This window comes from Haliaeetus albicilla, chromosome 26 (assembly GCF_947461875.1).
Source record: "Haliaeetus albicilla chromosome 26, bHalAlb1.1, whole genome shotgun sequence".
Taxonomy (NCBI): domain Eukaryota; kingdom Metazoa; phylum Chordata; class Aves; order Accipitriformes; family Accipitridae; genus Haliaeetus; species Haliaeetus albicilla.
In genome coordinates, this window is record NC_091508.1 from 1,277,086 (window position 1) to 1,296,529 (window position 19,444).

At 41.0% G+C, this 19,444-nt stretch overlaps 1 protein-coding gene across 7 annotated transcripts in view; it reads left to right on the forward strand.

Annotated features, from left to right (window-relative positions):
• Positions 1 to 19,444, forward strand: part of KCND3 (potassium voltage-gated channel subfamily D member 3) — a 142,663-nt gene that overhangs the window by 94,779 nt on the left and 28,440 nt on the right. For all 7 annotated transcript variants that reach the window (XM_069771358.1, XM_069771357.1, XM_069771356.1 and 4 more), the window contains exon 3: positions 12,337 to 12,499. In XM_069771358.1, coding sequence (XP_069627459.1) covers positions 12,337 to 12,499 — 163 coding nt within the window. The remainder of the gene's footprint in view (positions 1 to 12,336; positions 12,500 to 19,444) is intronic.

A 19,444-nucleotide genomic window follows, 5' to 3' on the forward strand; every position in this document is an offset into this window, starting at 1 on the left:
CTAGACTGTTGAAATAGAACTTTTGATCAGGAAAGGTAATTCTATGCAGATTTACAGAATTATAGCTATTCTTAAATATAAAATATTTCAAACTATTATTTAAAGGGGAGCTTGGGTGCTTAAATATAATTAAAGGAATCAAGCTTCTAAGGAGATGATCAAATTAAACCAGTTTTACTCTTCCAATAAACTAGTCAAAAAGCCATTCTATAGGAACTGTGAGAAAGAGGTTAGTTGTGCATCTGTGTGTTACTGTACCCAGTACTAAAGTGCAGCTACCCCCACATGGAGGCAAACCTTCCAATACTGTAGCAAGAAAAACACTGCACAAGAATTGCCTCCAGATCAAGAGCAGTCACCTTTTTTTTTTACTGCAAGGAGCACTGGAGCAGCTTGCCCACAGAGATCATGCAGCCTCCGCCCTTGGAGACATCAAAAATTGCCACAGCCCTGAGCAACCTGCTCTGGGTGATTCTGCTGTGACCAGAGGTTAGACTAGACGGTCTCCAGAGGACCTTCCAACCTCAGCCACTCTGCGATTCTGTGACTTAGCCATCTATGCAGAGCAGGCTGCTTCTAAATCTGTTGTCATGAACATGGAGGAGGGAACTGGCCAGGGCTCCAATGATTTTGTCCCTCTCTGCTCATCCCCGCAGAAAGGCTATAGAAACTTTACAGATGATCCAGGCATTGCATGGCATTCCTCTCTCAGAAAGCTTCTAGAGTGTGGATCAATTATATATACAGCTTCCAGTGCATCTTCTAACCAGTAGAGAGATGCCTGGGATGTGTAATACTCCATTACAACTTACTCCTTTTTCTTCTGCTTGCTTCTTCAACTCCTTTGAAACTGCTTCCAATTCCAAGTTCAACTTTTCCAGAATCTGAGGTTTTCAAAAAGCCAATTCTTAAAAAGCTAATTAATTCCCCATAGGCTTTTTTTTTTTGACTCAGTAAATATTTCTGAGATTGCTTTTTGTATAATCAGTGTTAGCAGCTCATTAAAATGCACAGTATGTGTATCATTTTGAATGTGACATGGCTCAGCATGGACGCTCAAGCTCCTTAAAAAGACAGAAAAGAAAAAGATGAGGATAAAATGAAAGCAAAAATCCAGCATTTCCTTTAAGCTGACACCACAGTTAAGAATTTAAGACAGGGCAGGGAGCCTTCAACCTTGCTATTAGGTGAAAAGTCTAATTGCTCAATGCACTGACTGCCCTCTCCAGCCTGTATGTTTTCTGAAAAAGATTTCTTTTACAGAAAGCTTTAAGGTGCTAAAAAAAAATGGATTCTACTACCAGGTTAATTGTGTAAGGTTTTCACTCTGGGTAATATGAGGATTCTTCTTGAATGAATAATGAATGAAGTAATTTAAAAGGCCTTTAGTGTACGCGGCCAGAAATAAATAATGCCTTAATCTGGCACATTTTATTTTCCATTAAAACAAACACTTTTTAAAAAGTGTGTGTTATTGAGAAGAGAAGCACTCGGTTGCTAACATGCCAGATGCCTGTATCAGATGATGGTCAGATGGACAATAATATCAGGACTTTTCCCTAATATTTCCTGAGTATTGTTGATGCTTGACGGCTGTAGAAAACACGAAGGTTAAAAATACTACTTTGGGTCACAATGAGAAAACCCAAGATGAAGGACTCGCTCAGTAGTGGGTGGCTGCAAAGCTCCTGTTTCACTTTAATTGACCTTATATCAGTTGGTATGTGCTCTATATTGGATAAAATACACCTCTGTTCATTTACAGACAAATTATAATGACTGACATACTAGTAAAATGATAACAATGCTAAATCATAAGCTAATTAGTAACTGTGTGTACAGTAACTTCTTTAAGCATGTTATAATCACAAGCTGTTAGGCAAGACACCTCCAAGCATCAGAACTGACACTGCAGACTTCCCCTTGCCTGCATGCAGGGAGCACCCGTACAGCTGAGGTTAATTGAAATAAAATAAATAAAAACCCAAAAAGATCAGAGCACAATGCCTCATTACAACTCACAGGTGTGCCACAGCTCTATGGTTTAAGGGCCAAAGAAAACCCACAGGTGGTGACTGCCCTGTACCACCACAAGGCCTAATTCTTATAAATGGATTTGAGTCTTAGTGCCCACATTAGAATTTAAATTAAATTAAATATTGACCAAGGAAGAACTTGCTGTCAGGTTCAGGGTGAAAAGCTTCAATTACCAAGGAAGCAGGAGTCCTTGAAAATAACATCATACTTTCACCTTCACAGGGAAAAAAACCCACAATACAGAGATACACAGCAAGGGGTGGGCTTTTTGTCAGAAAAGAAAGAAAGAATCAAATGGAATTTTTTTGCTCATGTATGACAATAAATCCCCACTGTTATGGTAAACCAGTGAGCCTTTCCTCAACTGATAAAGGTGAGTTGAAGGACTAAACAGTAACTTGTCACGAACATATATGCATTTTTCAAGTCTGCTGACAAAAGACCTGCTTCGAGCAAAAGACTGCTCTAGAGACCCACACAGGTCCCTGACACTGCCATTACCATGGGTCTATGAATTTGCAGCTTAGAATAGGAAAAAAAAAAACCAAACCAACAACAACCAACCTTCCTGGTTCAGGGAACCAAGGACTTTTGCAATTTGCCAAACACAAGTGTAGGAAATGGATTCAACTCTTTTCTTGTTGGACTCTTCCATTATTCTGCAACTTGCCCTGCAACACACACAGACTTCCAAGGTGTGGTCAGTACCGCTGGAGGGTTTGAGGTGCATCAACATGTAGCAGTTGCTCTTCACTTGAAATTCTCTAGTGCGGAGAACTTCAGAATGGCATGAAATTGCCACCACCACCCACTGGTCCTGGAGTCCATTGAAAAGTTTCCTCTTTACAGTCATCTTCTGCTCAGAAAAATAACACCCCAGGTAACATCTGGTGTTGCCTGCTAAGTCTTCTCAATAAATTTCAAATCAAAAGTAACTCTGTCAATTGGAGAAAGATCTGTCTAAACAAAAATGCTGTTAAGTTCAGTAGGCTAACAAAAAAAAAAAAAAAAAGAATCAAAGAAAGCTTTTTCTGCTACATCTATCACTGCCGAAACTGAGATTTGAGGATCAAAAACTTAGGTGACAGCATAGCTGCTTGGTGATACATGGAGCAAAAGAAAACTGAGATCACTTTTTGCTGGTTATATCAGCTTTGCAAGAACTAAAAGGAATAGAGCTTCCTTTGAAAAGCTGAATGAATAAACATTAGGAATAAAAGACAGTAAGGTGTGGAGGTTAAAACTGGAGGTATTTTCTGCAAAGTGAAATTCAGCTTTTCTTATATTGATTCTACATTAAAGTAAATTCCTCTTTTTCTCTGAATAATTTAAATCAACAGTTTAAATTTTCCTTTTTTTGTGAAAAACTAGTTAGTGCTTTATTAAGTGGTCATGGAGAAACCTGAGATATCATAAAAAAAGAAAACATCTATTTTTCTTTAGTGAGATGTATATGACATAGTAAACTGCTATTTCTGTTAAGCAGTAGACAATTACCCTGCATGTCATATCTGAGTTATATAGACCAACAGGATGTTCCAGATTTCAGTCCCTACTTTTGTTACCTGCTACTGTGACAGTGACAGCCAAGGATCAAGGCAGACAATCCACATCTACCATTAAGGGAGAGCAAACAGGAGGTCTCTGACACTTATCTCTAAAAATGCATTTGCTGGCAGAGCTGAAATGCAATTCTCCATTCAGAGAAATGTGATTTCTAGCAGTAGTTTGAGGGGAAAGGGAGAAGAGTAATGACAGTGTATTAGCTTGGGTTTGCCAAATGCAAAGAACAAACATTCATCTTAGTACCATTTCAAAAAAATACTTGAACAAGCGTTTATCATCTTTTCAGTGAACAGGAATTAAGTATGTGCTTAATATTAAGCAAGGGCTCAAGCGACGTGCTGAACTGGGACCACTGTGTTAACTGGTACAGGTTCCCCATTTGCTTTGAATTCCTGTCGGCTACAATGAAGAAAGATTTCTAGCAGTTGGCACACATTTGAAAACGATGAAGAGCAAAGAAATCACTGACTGAAAGTCTCAGATATGGTGCAAGTCACAATTTGCAGAGGCGATGAAATTACAGAACCTGAGTCAGGTGGATGACAGCGTTAGCGTGGAAAGGATTATTAGTGTGAAAGGTATTAATAGAGGATATGCAAAGAGGCTCTCCTGTCAGCACTCCTGTGACTGAAGCAGAAGATAAAGTTGCTTATGTTCCCATGAAGAAAACTGTTCCCATCCTGTGGCTCCAGCTCAGCCCGCAGGACATTTGTGGTCGCTCCATCTCTCACACCAAAACAGGTTTGCAAACGCATAGGTCTCCTTGCAGGAAGGAGGGTGCTCACACTCCCGTTGTAATCCCTTTTTCAAAGGTCTCTAATAATATTTCTTCCCCGGCTCCTTTTAATGAATGGTAATAGAGAACACTTGATTAGAAGCCTTTCATCATTTTAGGACTAGGGGCTTTAGCTTTCTGACCTACTTTTCTTGCCAATGAAATTCCATTTTTAGCTTCAACTCAAGGTCTGAGTGTTACCCAAATTCAGACCATCTGTTTTAACTGCCTACAGGCTGAGAAGTTGATCCAAGCCAGGAAGAATAAAGGGAACCAGCGTGTGCATATATTAAGTATTCTCAACCCTGAGTGTATTAAATAACCTACTCAGTTTATTCCTGAGTCTACACAAACATTTGTGTTTCTTTGGGCAGTGCCTGCTGTTGCTGTAAGGAACGTTTATGCTACCAGTTGCTCTCAGAGACCTTCAGCTAGGTCACCTTTCTTGAACAAGTACAGGAATGAGCAGGCTACAACTGACCCCAAATCCATCTAATCCCTTAATCTGGCTTTGGTGAAGGTTGGTACAGGCTACCCAGAAGAAGTACAGATCCCCCCTGAGCAAGTCATTAGGGAATAACCTGCCTCTCTTTCTAATTCTCCTTGTTAGAGAAGCAACAGAACTTGCATGTCCTCAGTGATCCTTCTTCATCCCAGGTGACGTCACTACATGGTCTCGGCGTTAATAAAAAGACAGCTGACCAGTCCTTTCGTGAATCGCTAACAAAATCCCCACAGTATTTTGAAACAGTGAGTTCCAATGAGATAATTTCTTGCACTGTACAGAAATCCCTCTCAGTTTTAAATGTCCTATCTCCCATTTCATTGCACATTCACTTCTGTTAGTATGAGAAAAGAGCCTAACAGCATCAGACCTTTCTTCAGGATTTCAGATACATCTCTTAGTCCTTTTATTACATGAAACTCAGTAACAAATCTGAATTTATAAACCAGAACAAAATCAAAAACGCAACGTTACCTGGAAAATCCCTACTAAGCACTGCTGACCACAGCTTTACAAAAGATCAAAATGAATCTGAGTACTGAAGATAAGCTTCTGCTGCTAGCACAGACACGCATCTACAGCACTCATCCCTCACAGCTCAGATGATGGATGTAATTTCAGCAGAATGTCTAGGGAGGATGAGAGCATCCATGAAAACATTAACAAATAAAATATGCCAGGGAAAAAAGAAAACAGTAGCGTAAAACCAAGCCAGATATTGCAGAAGTTGAATACCCAGCTGGGGAGCTGCCCAGCTCAAAACAAGGCAGAAAATAAGTATATTTAATGTAAAAGAATCCTAGCATGAAATAGGCTCTGTACTTCCCCGGACACAGCTGATTTGCTGTTCAAGTCTGTCATTTGACAGCCTGTTTATAGATTCTCTCACTTCAAAGCCATTATGGCTCTGTTTACAGCACGCTCTTTCAGGAGGCACCACAAGCCTCCTCACGTGTCAGATTTCTCAGGCATTCATCAGTGCATCCCATTCCTTCTAGGATTAGTATATTTAAAAAGCTGACATTAACATACCAGACTGTCCTCATAGACATGGATTACTGAGTCTGTGTCTGCAAAACACTTTCAAAAAACTTCTCCTATATTTTCAAAATACCATGCCAGCATTAACTAATCAATCCTCACAACACTTGTCCAGGACAGTTCTGAAAATATCTTGACCTCCCTCACGGACATGTAAAAAATCAGATAGAAAGTGGACCCGTCTTTCCTGAGGCCGTAAAACAATCCCATGACAAAGTCAGCTTTCAGACTTCAGGAGCACTCCATCACTAGTTCTGCATCTCAAGTCTGCATTCAATCCATCAGACAGTATCATCGCCTCAGTAGCTCCAGAGCCCTCTTCCCACCTTCCCAGTACAAAGGAATTTAATACATCACATGTGAAAGTTTGTATGCCTCTGCTGAAAAAGGCAACAGCATATTTGCATACCTGGAGATATGAATACGTGACAGGATAAAAGCCAACCAGGCAGGAAAATGGCACACATGAGCAGCAGCTCACTGTGCTCTGGAGAGCTGTGGTTTTTGATGGGGTAATTCCAGCAAGGCGGATGAAACAGCTAATGTGGCAGGGGAACCGTCCATTAAACCCTAAACAAAAGATCTAACTATCCCCAGCCCCCGTACCAACTCCCTTTTCATTCGTCATGTGCAAAAACAAGAAAGGAATGAGTAATATTTGCTTTTGTTTTCATTGTATCATTGGAAGCGACATGATCATTATTTCACTGGAGGTTCAAAGCAGCATTAGCATGATTACATTGGACTTGTACCTATTAAATGGAGGGACATGAGCTCCTCTGAGCTGTCAAATGCAACATATGCAGTCTTGCAATGCCACTGAAACATTCTAGCTGAATTTTAGACTTTTTTTTCTCCTTTGTGCAAATCAAAACATTGGGCAGGAATTTACTTATAGTATAAGAAAAGGATCTCTTGCACCTGGAAAGCTACATGCTAATTCCATGCTTTATTCTATCTCTTTCATGCAAAAAGCTTTCAAAATCACATGCTATTGTATGGTACATAATGTTATTATTCTGTCCTTATTGTCCTAAAAGCGGAAGCTTACAAGCTGGAGTGAAATCTTCTTTTGACTCTGCTGTGCTGGGCAAAAGGTTAGAGAGATAAAGCAGCTCTCAAAGAGCCGTTAATGCCAGTATGAGGCAGAAATACTAAATCATTTGAAGCAGCATTGTTTCTGTTTCCATCCTCCATGAGGTATTTCAGCTTTCACAGGCTGTGCGTAAAAACCACAAGGTTTTGCACCACTAGGCAGGAAATGTCCCTTGACCGCTTAAACATAACAACCAGAAAAAGCCCGGTCCTCTTCTGACCATCTGATCCATAAGCCAGCTGTCCCCACGTTTTTGTGTTGGCTCCGCGACCTTAACCAAATCATCTGGGGGCACAGGAGCACACACCAGCACTCCCTGAGCATGCTGCTCTGTGGAGCCTGAGTGCCCTCCCTTGAGCCAGCTCTGGAGAAGAGGATGGGTGCTGGACCTGGCGCTCTGTCCAAAGACAGGTCTTTTACTGGTAAGAAGGAAGGTGTTGGGATACAGTTTATCAATTTTCAGTTGCACTCTTATCTCCTCTGCATCTAGAGAAACCAATGAAGACAATAGCTATACAATAATGGTAATTTATGAACTGTAAGACCCTCCCCAGATGCATGCCTTATACCAGCTGAAAAGTTGGCACATAAAAAGGCTGCTGGAAAAGAGCATCCTCTGTCCCCCTTCCGATGTCCCTATACCATAGGATCTTCCAGCTTTTTTACTACAATTCCCTATTTCTAGGGCTGTGAATGTTGTACACAGAGAGAGGATCATCAGAGATGCTGCTGAGAGTCTATTTTTAGAGTGAGTCATTTGATGAGCTGTTCAGCACCTTATTTATTGCTGCCTCCAGCTGCGGAGCTAAGCGCTGTCCAGACACCTCTACCGCTAAAACCAGAACTCGGAAGCAGTGACCTCTATTTGATAGCATTTTCTGTACTGACAGAGAGAAAAACAAAAGCACATTATGCTGTCAAGGCTAATAGCTGCTAATTAGGGTGGGTGACATATGACCCCTTTTATACCCAAAGAACACAGAAGTCACAGTACAAATAAAAAAAATATTGAAATTCTGCATTCAGTCTTTTCCAGTCAGAAGAGTGACCACTTAAAAGTAATTTCCTATTTTGTTTTTTTCTGGTTTGTCTGTTTAAGGCTTTACTTGAACTTTACATCATGTGTACAGAAAGTAAGAGTCTCAGTGTTCACAGTGCTTTCTTGGCAGGAAACAGGGCTTTGGAGGGACACCCGGAAAAGAAAAGGGGACAAACCGAAGCTATGTCATTGGAAACATGGGATATGTGTATAGAGGCTCCAGGATCACTATCAGTGTCCAGAGAGAGCACTGAAGGGACTGCGGCAGCAAGGGCAGCTCCTCCCAGAGGTCACCCACCCCAGCGCTCACCTGGCAGCAGGTGTATCTCACCTCGCACAGCCAGTAAGCAGAGCAAGGAATTCAGCAACTGAAAACGGGCTGAACCTGTTGTCATCTAACTGGGTTCCTAGCAAAATAAATAAAAAGATGTTTGTCTCTAGGCATGTTCCACATCTAACCTAGCCAATGCTCAGCATTTACCTCTGGACAAGCCTGGAGCCACGTACAGGCTGGGTTTACTCCAGATTTCTGTACAACTGCCTTGCATTATTAATATTTGTAATGCAATAGCACTTAGGGTGTTGGGTATATTCAGAACATGGGGCAGCTCCTCCTCTGAAGAACCTAGCACCTACTTAACCAAGCAGGCAAAGAATAAGCAACCAATTGCCATTTCATAAATGGGGAATTGAGGTACAGAAAGCTGAAATGATTTACCAGAGATCACATTAAAAGTCTACTGAATTTGCAGCCTCCTGTTGTTTTATTAGGGGCTCAAACATCCTCTTAGACCCTCTGAATGTTAATCATTATCTAATTCTTCTATCTTCTTGCTGCTCTAATGAGATTATTGATGAATTACTTGAAACACACTTTCCGTAGGAGAAATTTTTAGGTGGCAAGTTGCCTTTTACTAAACAAATTAATAGGAAAGTCTGGGGGAAAGAAGTTTTAGGTTTAAAATGCCCAATTAGTACTAACTGAAATACAATATTTGAGATTATTTGGCACTGTATCTGTTATAAATATGCCATGTGGCCATTAGTACCTCATGGTCTCATCAGGACAAAAATAGTGACTCCAACAATTAATATTGCAGTAGCTGCATATGTCAATATAGGAGTAGAACAATTGCAACTTTATAGGTTCACTCCAAAAGCTATCATAGTCAAAGTCAAAGGGAGACCTCTCATTAAGTGCAAGGGGATCTAGATCAAGCTCCAGCTCGGTTGTACTCTGATCAAAAAGCTAGGACATTTCCAAATATCAGTATCACTTGCATTGCAGGTCAGCCCAGTAAAGCCAGAAAACACTGCTACAAGTGCACGACATGCCATGCAAACCCAGATGGATTAATCCAACAGTGTTCTCTCCACGCGTAACTCTGCGGTAGATCCAGAAGTCAGTGTTACAAGTTTTAGGTCTTGATCCTGTGCAGCCTGCTCCAGCTAGTGCAAAATCTCTCAGTGCAGTATCTCTCGTAACAGTTTTGCAAGTGAAGTTCTACATCTCCCCAGCAAAATGCTCTGTGCTCCAAGACAGTTTGATCTTTCCTGATGATGTTTTAAAGCACCTTCTCTGAAGTCCCAAGTAATGAGGTAACTCTCAGTCTGCATGTAAGAACAAAACTCTCCAGGACAGACTGTGAGCCAGACACTTATTATTATACTTTCTACAAATGCACAGAAGGGCTTTCTCTCAGTGCTTCAGGTCACTGAGATCATGTTTGAGGCATATGATTAATTTTCAGCCTTATTGTGTTAAGGGGTGGCAGGTGAAAAGTAAGATTTTTTTTTTTAGAACAGTGTTAAATAAGGCTGAAGACCTTGTCACTTCACAAGAGCTTTTAAACTATCTTTGCATAAAACAGCAGCTAAAAAGTTAATAGACATAAATAGCATTTTATTGTTTTGAGGTATTCTGAGGGGTTTTATTGCAGGTCAAGGCAGGAAAAGAATTCTGCTTGGGATAATTAAGCCTTAGCTAGTGAAGCCTGAAGCAATTATGCACACACAAGAAAAAAACCCCAACCCCAAAACCTGAAAATGCCAAAGAAAAGCTGTCACTTAGTGTGAAACTAGGCCTTTCCTTGGACACAAGTGAGTGTGATAGCCCAGCAATGATAATCTTTTACCCAGCTGCCTGGCCACACTGTCTAGCCACCAAGCCTAGAAGGAGAGACATGACAGACTCCCAGGAGCAAGCAGTTAACGTGTAATGAGTTCTGCTTTTATTCAGAGACCCTCATACCAAAGAGGTTTTGGATGGGAGAAAGAAGTTTAGCTGATAAAAAGGGTATTTTGAAATATTTGGTTTTCCCCTTGGACATAAATGATTCTTAGCACAACTCTATTCCCATAAAAGCTCTTTGTTGGTCATATGCAGACATCCAAGGTAAAAATAAAGCCTCAACTGTAAATCATTTTGCTTTTCAATATTTGCTGTATCAAACACCAGAACATCTCAAAGAAGAGAACAGAAATCCCAAACACCATCTGATAGCAACTAGGGACCTCTCCAGATTTCAAGGACCCTGAAACAAGGGATGTCTTCCTTAGGCCCAATTTTAATTTTAGCATCCTTTCCCTGTCTACTGCAAAACTTCAGCAGGTTGCAGTGCCTGGGACCTCTCTTCTACTCCAGGGTGTAGCCAGGTCACATAAACATGCTTGTAGTGGGATTTCACAGAGTACAATGTGTTCTCCTGAGTCACAGAGGTACTTTGGGAATTCCTGTATGCTAGTGGTTTCTGCACAGTCATTTCAGTACTAGAGATTTTTTTAAAAAATCTGTTATTTGGCTGCTTGCTTTTCCCTGTCCTCCAGATGAAAATTTCTTCAATGAATGTTGATATTAATATACATTTGCATGCAAGCACGTAATAAATGGCTCACTAAAACAAGGCCTGTAAATTCAGTAAGTGGCTGTGCTAATCACGTTCCTATCATACTCTAGGGGCACTAGCTACAAGTAAGCTTTTTGTATATGATCAGAACACACTGCAATCCACATCCAGCTTTCTGGATGGGTTTTTATTTGCTTGTCAACCGTTTGCAGAAAAAAGCATTGAAGTCACTTCTAGAGGGCAAACTGCAGGGGAGGAAGAGCCTCCTGTGGAGGTTACCACCCTGCATCTGCTGAACGCAGGCACAACATTTGCATTGCCAACATCTGGTGCCCACTGGATATCAGAAGTTGTGCTGTGAGGTAGGGGAATCGTGAGCAATAGCACCGTCGGTTAGAATTAAGAGGCCCATTCACCTGGGGGGATGCAACATGGGGATTTTGTCAGGCCAAACTGTAAATCAGAATTCAAAATCCCCACTGCCTTCGCTATAATGCAGCATTCAGTAAGCCAGCGCAGTCAATCAGGTGTCCAAGTCCCAGAACAGTTTCAGTACTGTATGTTCCATGAGGGCATGTTCCTTCTTATGGCACTGGTGAGTAGCCATAAGGCAAAGCACATTGGTTTTCTTTACAGACAGACAGTATTAAAGCTTAAGTATAAAACTACTGCAGAAAGCTTTTGCAATATAAAAAGTAAAAACACAAACAACAAGTAAGCCTTCAACAGAGTAGTGATTTCTGTCGCGTGGAATCCACAGAACCTAAACCAGCACCATCTTCCATCTGTGCAAAATAGATTATTCCATCTCGGATTCTGCTGGTATTATTTAACATACAAATTTTAATTGTTAATGAAGATTGCTGGCTCAAACCCAGTGCAGAGGTTTGTCTGAATATTTTTCAGCTGGTCTCATATTCCTCAGAATTCACCCTTTACTGAATCCAGACTTTGAACGACCCTCAAATTTCTGACTGTACAGATGGCAAGGAAACTGCTGGGTTTTGAAATGAAAGTGTAAATCAGTCCTCATTTGCACCTGGATATAAGGAAATGAAAATATATGAACCTGCTCACAAGCAGACATACAGTTTTAAGTTTGTTAGAGCTCAGCTACATGGAGAGGTAGGTACTAAATAAGCGAGGATGTGAATTTAACATACTCAGCAGCTGCCCGAACTGGCATATCTATTCTGCAACAAAAGTGCCTTTCTTTGGTTTAGCATAATTCATTGCCAAAGCGCAGTGTAAATTGTCATCTCCAGGATGACAGCACCACATGAATTGCTGCTTGCATGGTGGATTTCTAAGCTTTAGTGTCTAACCTGGACACTCACATTGCTGTGCATTCAGGGAACCTGAAAAGGCTTGTGGTGCCGTTGCACTTGTCTGAAGGAGGGGCTTCCCCCTTTTTTTCTTTTCCCCCTCTAGTTATGGTGACATGGTGCCCAAGACAATTGCTGGGAAGATATTTGGCTCCATTTGCTCCCTGAGTGGGGTGCTGGTCATTGCTCTGCCGGTTCCAGTCATTGTTTCCAACTTCAGCCGAATTTACCACCAGAACCAGAGAGCCGACAAGCGGAGAGCGCAGAAGGTAAGGCATCCCGCGTGGCCGCCTCCTCTGAAAGCTCAGCAGCTGCCAGGAAATCTCAGCCCCTGCTTGTCACCACGGGGCTTGCGAGACACCAGTGACAATTCTGAGCATTGCAAAGGGCAGCCTGCATGCACCTATCCATCTACCTACACTTGTGTAGGCTTACCTTCACACACAGTTATAACTACCTATACCCACAGGTACACAAGCTAGTTCATTGCACACACTGTATGCCAGCATATCTTAAACGATCCGAAGTAACAGGGCTTTTATTGTTCACCTTTGCTACATACCAGTCTGAAATAAATATATACATATACTCATAAACCCTTAAATCATTAACAGGAGCCGTTTGGTTCCTGTTGTCTCTCTGGAGTTTTGAAAACACCCATCCAGAAACACATACTTATCAGTACACATATCCCCTCAAAGCTGCAGACTGTAACATAGACAAAACACTGGGAATACACAAAAGCCCCTGGAAATGCAGGAGGATTACTGAATATTCCAGAATCTGAACAGTTTTTACCAGTATAAGCTTACTGATTCACTAAGACAGTATAACAGATTTATTATACCTCTATTTCAGTCTGCTAAATTACACCAAACCAGAATCAGGTTTTTACAACAACTGCAAACTAAAGGTCTGGGTTTTTTTCTCCCCATGGAATACTGTCTGCCAGAAATTCAAGACTCAGGGGACCTGATGGAGAATAGTAGTAGAAGGATGTGCTATTTCTGCTTCAGGCAAGCATCTGGGCCATGCCTACTTCTTGCATCTCAGGGAGCTGACAGCAGAGAGCTGAGATACAAGACCTACAAAACCACAAAATTTGGCAGTCAAAACACATAAGGAGAGTAGCAAAGAGAGAGAATCATGCAGGAATGAGCTGCAGTCTCCATAAGTCACTGCTGGGTTTTACACATACCTGCATTAGGTTTGGCATTGTACATGTGAAACATCAATACATGCATCAACATGCAATAATTTTGGGAGGTGTTTCTGAGGGAGAGTTGTTTACCTGATTAGTCATACAACATAATATAGATTTTTAAAAAATCTAAAGATAATCATAATGGAAGTCCACTCTGTACCACACACTGTTCAGTCAGCAGCTGGACAGTGGGAAACCAGTATGGATCATTACATTCATTTAATGAATTTAAATGATTTGCAGAGTGGGCTGCCTAATGTGAGGTTGCACCCAGGCATAAGGTATTTGGATTTAACTTGCAACAGGAACGTGCTAGGTATCAATGCACAGGAAGGACTGGAGTACTCACGTAGAGGTTTGGGAAGGGGACTGCGTGCAATAGTTCATTTAAATAATCAAAGACTTTGGGAAAGCACTTGTTCTACTGAAATGGCACATAAGCACAGTGAGAGACAGAACCTGCGTTACAGTATAGCTTAGGCAGCAAATAAATAGGCAAGACAAATAAACAAAAAAGATTTGTGCATAACCATGGACCACAATACAAAGAAGCTCCAGAACTGACTCCAGGTCTGTGCTTTCAGATGAGGTTGTCCTCTCCAAGCAGCACAGTGAAGTTTCTTGTTCTGATTCACCTTTTCCTTTGTTTGTTGGACTGTGATCCACTTGGTGACAAGGAAATGTACTGCCACCTTTGATGCCGATATGATTGATTGTAGCTTTTATAAGGTTTGCTGTATTGACACACACAGTGTATAATTTGCCCCCATTTGAATTTCTAATTCCCTTGATATTGGATGAATTTCTGGGCTAAGAAAGTTTTCTCAAGTCAGAAGTGTGAGTAATTTTCACATGATCATCACTGCATGAATACTAAAGAGAACGAAAGAGACAGAAGCACACTAATGACAGTCTCGCTGAAGATGGTCGGGACGTATACAGGGATGTTAAGAATCTGCTTTGATAGCATACTTGTTCCAGCATCATCCTCCAGTGAACTGAATCCCTTCTTCAGGAATAGGGAAGTTTTAGTGATAGTTAAAACTCTGTCCCCATCTAATTAAAGATACAAAGACACTTGCATGGCTTTTTCAAGAAGGTTAGAAAAAGCTCTTTGCACTCTCTCAGTCCTTGAATATGAAGAGCCCACCCATAGCAGCTCCTTATAAGCAGAGTTTAGAGGATACAGCCTTGAAGAAATAACATAGACATCTTACCTAAGTTTCTAGTGTGCTAAATAAATTATTTTTCTCTTTTAATTGAAGACTAAATAATTTGTAGGGTATGTATTAGTATAAATACTTCAGAAGTTCTGTTTAGTTCAAGAATCATAACTATTATAATGCACAAGTAGGTTTCAAGATTAGGCTATAGACCATATTTATTTATTTTTCATGAACTCAGACTGAAGTTTTCTAATGAGTAATAATAAAGGCAAAAGACAAATTGGCTGGATGTGACATTCACAGATTTGAAGGTTGGGGTGTGAGTAAACCTGGGCTCTCCAGTGCAGTGGAGGTTTCTGAGGGGCTGCACACCAGAAAACAGGAAAACACAATAGAGCCCCCATGCCCCTCTGGGATATGATGTGCTCAGTCTTAACTGTTGAGGAGGCACTGGTCTAGCAGGAAGAGGTATTTACATAGCATGAATAAAATACCGGGAAGTGGCTGTTACTCATCAGCATCTATTCTTCAACTAACTGAGGAGAAATGTTCCTTAAAAAGGAAAAAAAAAAAAAACCAAAACCAAACTACCAGTTATTTAATCACCTCGAAGGTAAATTATTCTTTGCCAAACCTGCACTGCAAGAGAATTAATTACAAGGAGATCTGGCAATCTTAATTTATTGTGCTGTGTCATCAAATTTTGTCCTCTGGCATACAGCAAGGACCAGGTCAATCTGAATGGAAGATGAATTGATCATTTCTGACAAGGTTCATTTTGGTAAAATTGTTTGGGGTTTTTTTTTTTTCCCCAAAGACTTTTTTTTTTTCCTTTTTGACTGATGTGCTAAGAATAGACCTTCCTGACTTTGAAACGATGCTGTTCTCTAGTGAATGTCACAGCCTTTGGTTTTAAAAGAGAATTTGACACTTAAAAGGCTTGACAATAGAATGACTTTGTAATTCAGATAATGCTGGAGTCTCTCTCTTGCTGTGTTCAGTTTGCAGCATGGATGCAATGTGAAGAAGAAGCAGACAAGTATCTGGTGCTGGTTTGAGGACTACACCTCCCACTTTTCAACCCTAGAAAGGGAAAGCAGAGGCAGCTACCAACAGCTACTGAAATGCTGCTCCTTTAGCAGCAGTAGAAAAAGTAAAACAGTTCATTGTTTAGAAGTTAGAGACTGAGCGAATACAGCCCCAAGCCTCAATGTTATTCCCACCAGAGCAGGGCAGTAGAGAAATACACAGCTGAAAGATTACCAGATAATACGGTGGTGAAAAGAATAGATGTAGCCTTTGAGCTTAGTGCAGCATAGATCCCAGAAGTGCAGATTGCTCTCCCAAGGTTTACAGGAATGTTGTAGACCTCTGGACTGTGAGACTGGTCAAAAATCCTGCAAGAATGATCCTTCTAGAGTAAACTCTAGCTGCTGACAGACAAATCTAATCCCATGTCTTTAAGTGGAGAACCAATACTAAAATCAAAGGCCCTGTCTTTGCACAAAGATTAACAAAAAAGGAAGAAAGGAGAAGAAAACACTAGACCTCTTAGTGAAAATACTTTTAGAAAGGTGTTTTTCAAAGTGTTAAGGGAGCCTTTGTTGGTCCTTAATCTCCCAGGTCCAATGACTTTTGTCTTCGTTTAGCTTTAAAATAACCAACTCGGGTCACTCAGCTGGAAAGATTGTGCCAAGTACAGCAAAGTTAGCTTGTTCTGTTAGGGTTTTTTTGTTCCTGGAATGAGGCTTCAGAAAAGACAACTAGAGATTCCTTTGATATCTCCCCAGACTGCTCCAACACAGTCCAACTAATTACAGCAATACAACCCCATCAGCTCCTATATCCCCTTCCCTTGGGAAACAGGAGCTGGCAATAAACTGCAGAGGAGCTCTCAGAAATGTGAGGTTTTTTAGGTGGGCCAGTGACTGACAAATACCAATGTGCACTAGCAGCTTTTCAGTAAGAAAAAATGGTAAGACAGAAAAAAAAAAATACTGTAACAAGGGCAATAGAGCATTACAGGTTAAGCCTATGTGGTTGTTAGCCCCAACTCCCTGCACACGTGAACATACATGCAGATGAAGACACCAAGTCCTCAAAAGCATATTTAAAGCAGTTTTGAACAGCCTCAGAAGGCACATGGAAGTGGAGTGGCAGCTGAAATGTTTGGAAAGAGCAACAACAGCCTAAAGCTAACTGGTCTCTAGACTAGCCCCCATAGGGCTAAAATTTAGAAAACTGAGTTGTTCTAGATCTTCTCAGTTTGGAGGAAAAACAAGTGTTCAGAAAGTGGCCTCTTACACAGTGAAGTATGCCTCCTCACATTTGCACAACAGAGGAGGGAGAAATGTAAATGCTCAGAAAAAAACCCACAACTTGTTTAATTTGCATTTATCATTTAATGGTTAGATTTGCTAAATGAGCCAAGATACTGAAATGGCTGATAATCTCAGAGGGATTAGCATGGTTTTAGTGGTGCATTTCACAGGGGCTAAACTGAAAATGTCACCTATGAATATAAAGCTTCAGTAATCACAGTACTTGGTTTCAGGTCTGCAGTAAACATGCTTTTGAGGATTGCAGCTTCTTAGTCTGTTCAATTCATATCATTTATTATCTGGTGGCCTTTGACTCTATGAGAACAAGCAATGTACTGCAAAATCCTTGAAATAGACTTCTCATTTCATCCTCTAGGCTATAAGTTTCCAGGAAAGAACCAAACACACAGATTTAGGCAATGAATGGATTATCCAGGACAAAATCATTTTGCAGACTCACTCTCACATAAAACTGTAATATAGAACTGAAAACTGTAACGCAGGCTATCAAAGAGTAGATGGTATAAATTAGGTGAAGCAAGGAAGTGGACACATTGCCTGGTGGATGAATTAAAGCATTCAATCACAAAGCCAATATCAGCAGAAGAAAGGAATGAAGGGGCAAGGAAGAAGCCGTATCTTTTCAGATGGAAGTCTATGAAAGGCAGTAGATGGAGGAAGGTTATTCCTGACAGTGAGAGCTACTCATGAGATGGTTGCACACAGGCAGCTATGACTCTGCAGACTGATGAAGAGGTAACTATGGAGATGCTTAAAAGGGGCTTAAGCCAAAAGGAAGGAAGAGTAAGGACACAAGCGTTTTTCTGATTGTTCCGTAAGAGGCATGTTAGAAACAGCCTGTTCCAGACCCAGCCGTCACTCTCAGAGGCATGGAAAACAGGACTGCAGTCAGCAGAGCGGATGAAGAGGGAAGATGGTGATGAAGAGAATGGTTAATACTAGATTTATGTCATCATCATACCCATGAGAAAGACAGCCCACACACCTGTCAATAATGAATCCATTATAATAATTGATTTGCTACAGAGCAGGGGAGTCAGCTTTGAAATGTTCTGTTTTTCATCTGACACCCTAAATTTTGGAGGTGGGTTAGTGAACTTTAGAGCATGGAACAGAACGGCCAGAAAAAGTGACTCGAGCAAAGCTGTGAGTTGTCTAAGGAGAGCTCAGTGACAGAACATGACTCAGTTCTCAGCAGGGGATGGGGTTGGGAACTTAAGGAGAGAGAGAAACAATAAGGTTAAAACTGGAGCTGGCTGACATTTAAAAAACATGTTTTTTTCAACCACAATGAATCTGTGTGGAATATGTTTTTGTTGATATTTAACAGTTTATGACAGGGGGAAAAAAGTTTTGTTTGGTTTTTTTTTTTAAAAAAAAAGATATTTCATTTTTGCTGGGGTAGGTACCTCTTTTTCTTCCTCCTCTGTTTCGTGTTTGGCGTTTGTCACATCCCCTCACACAGTTCGGGGCGGGGGGACACCCAAACAAATAAACCAACCAGGAACCCTTCCTCTTTTTTTTCATATTGTCCAGGAAAGCAAAATGGCATTTTCTGTCAGTTCAGCTAGTTCAAATTCCCTAGGTCCCAAATTGCATAAGACAAGTAACGTCTTCTCTGAAAGGAAGGATTGAAATCAGTGAGCTAAAGCTTATAGGTTCAGCCTCCAAAGCAAGACCATACATATAAATACTAAGCCTGTTGTCAACAGTGGCCCAATGCCCAGATGAAATCATTTCCACACATATCCAGAAGCCACTCTACATTTGTTTGATGCCATAAGGCCCTTTCACATCATGTCTCAGTCATAACCAGGTAACAGCCTGCAATGCGTAAGAACCTGACTAATCCATCCTCGGGGTCTCTCCTTGGTCATCTCAGCAAGAGGGCGTCCCCTTTCCCCACCTGTTGGAAGTCCGGGTTGTGTGTGGCAGCCTCTGTCCAGATGGCTCATTATGTAGCACAGTTGGTAGGATTTGTAATGGCTGATGTTGCCCACTTCATCCCAGATGTCTAAATAAACGCAAGCTGAAATTGCCTTGTCAAGGAGACCTGCATGCAAAACATTCAGCCAAAAAATGTTGGGAAGCCCTATCCTACTTTGGAACTGGGTTCTAGTGATCAGATTCTTTGCTGTTACCTTTATTAATTTATTTTACCACTCTGCCTAAGTAATGCAGAATCAAGTGGGCTGGGCCATTTAGCTCCCATGCAGTTCCCAGGCTATATAATGAATACAGCTCAAACACCCCTGCACCAACTGCAATGTATGGTTATGTCTAGATTAATGGATATGGATATATCCACTGGGTCAGGAAAATACATAACTAAAAGTGGGTGTAAATGGTAGTAAAGCTTATTGTGGTTACTAATTTGTACCATGACAGTGATAAGCAGATGAAGAACATCATTTGTTGCTGACACATGCGGTGCTGGGATGGCAATACAGGTCTCTCAGTCCCTCTAATAGCCTATGTCAGATAGATGGGAACACTCTGCAG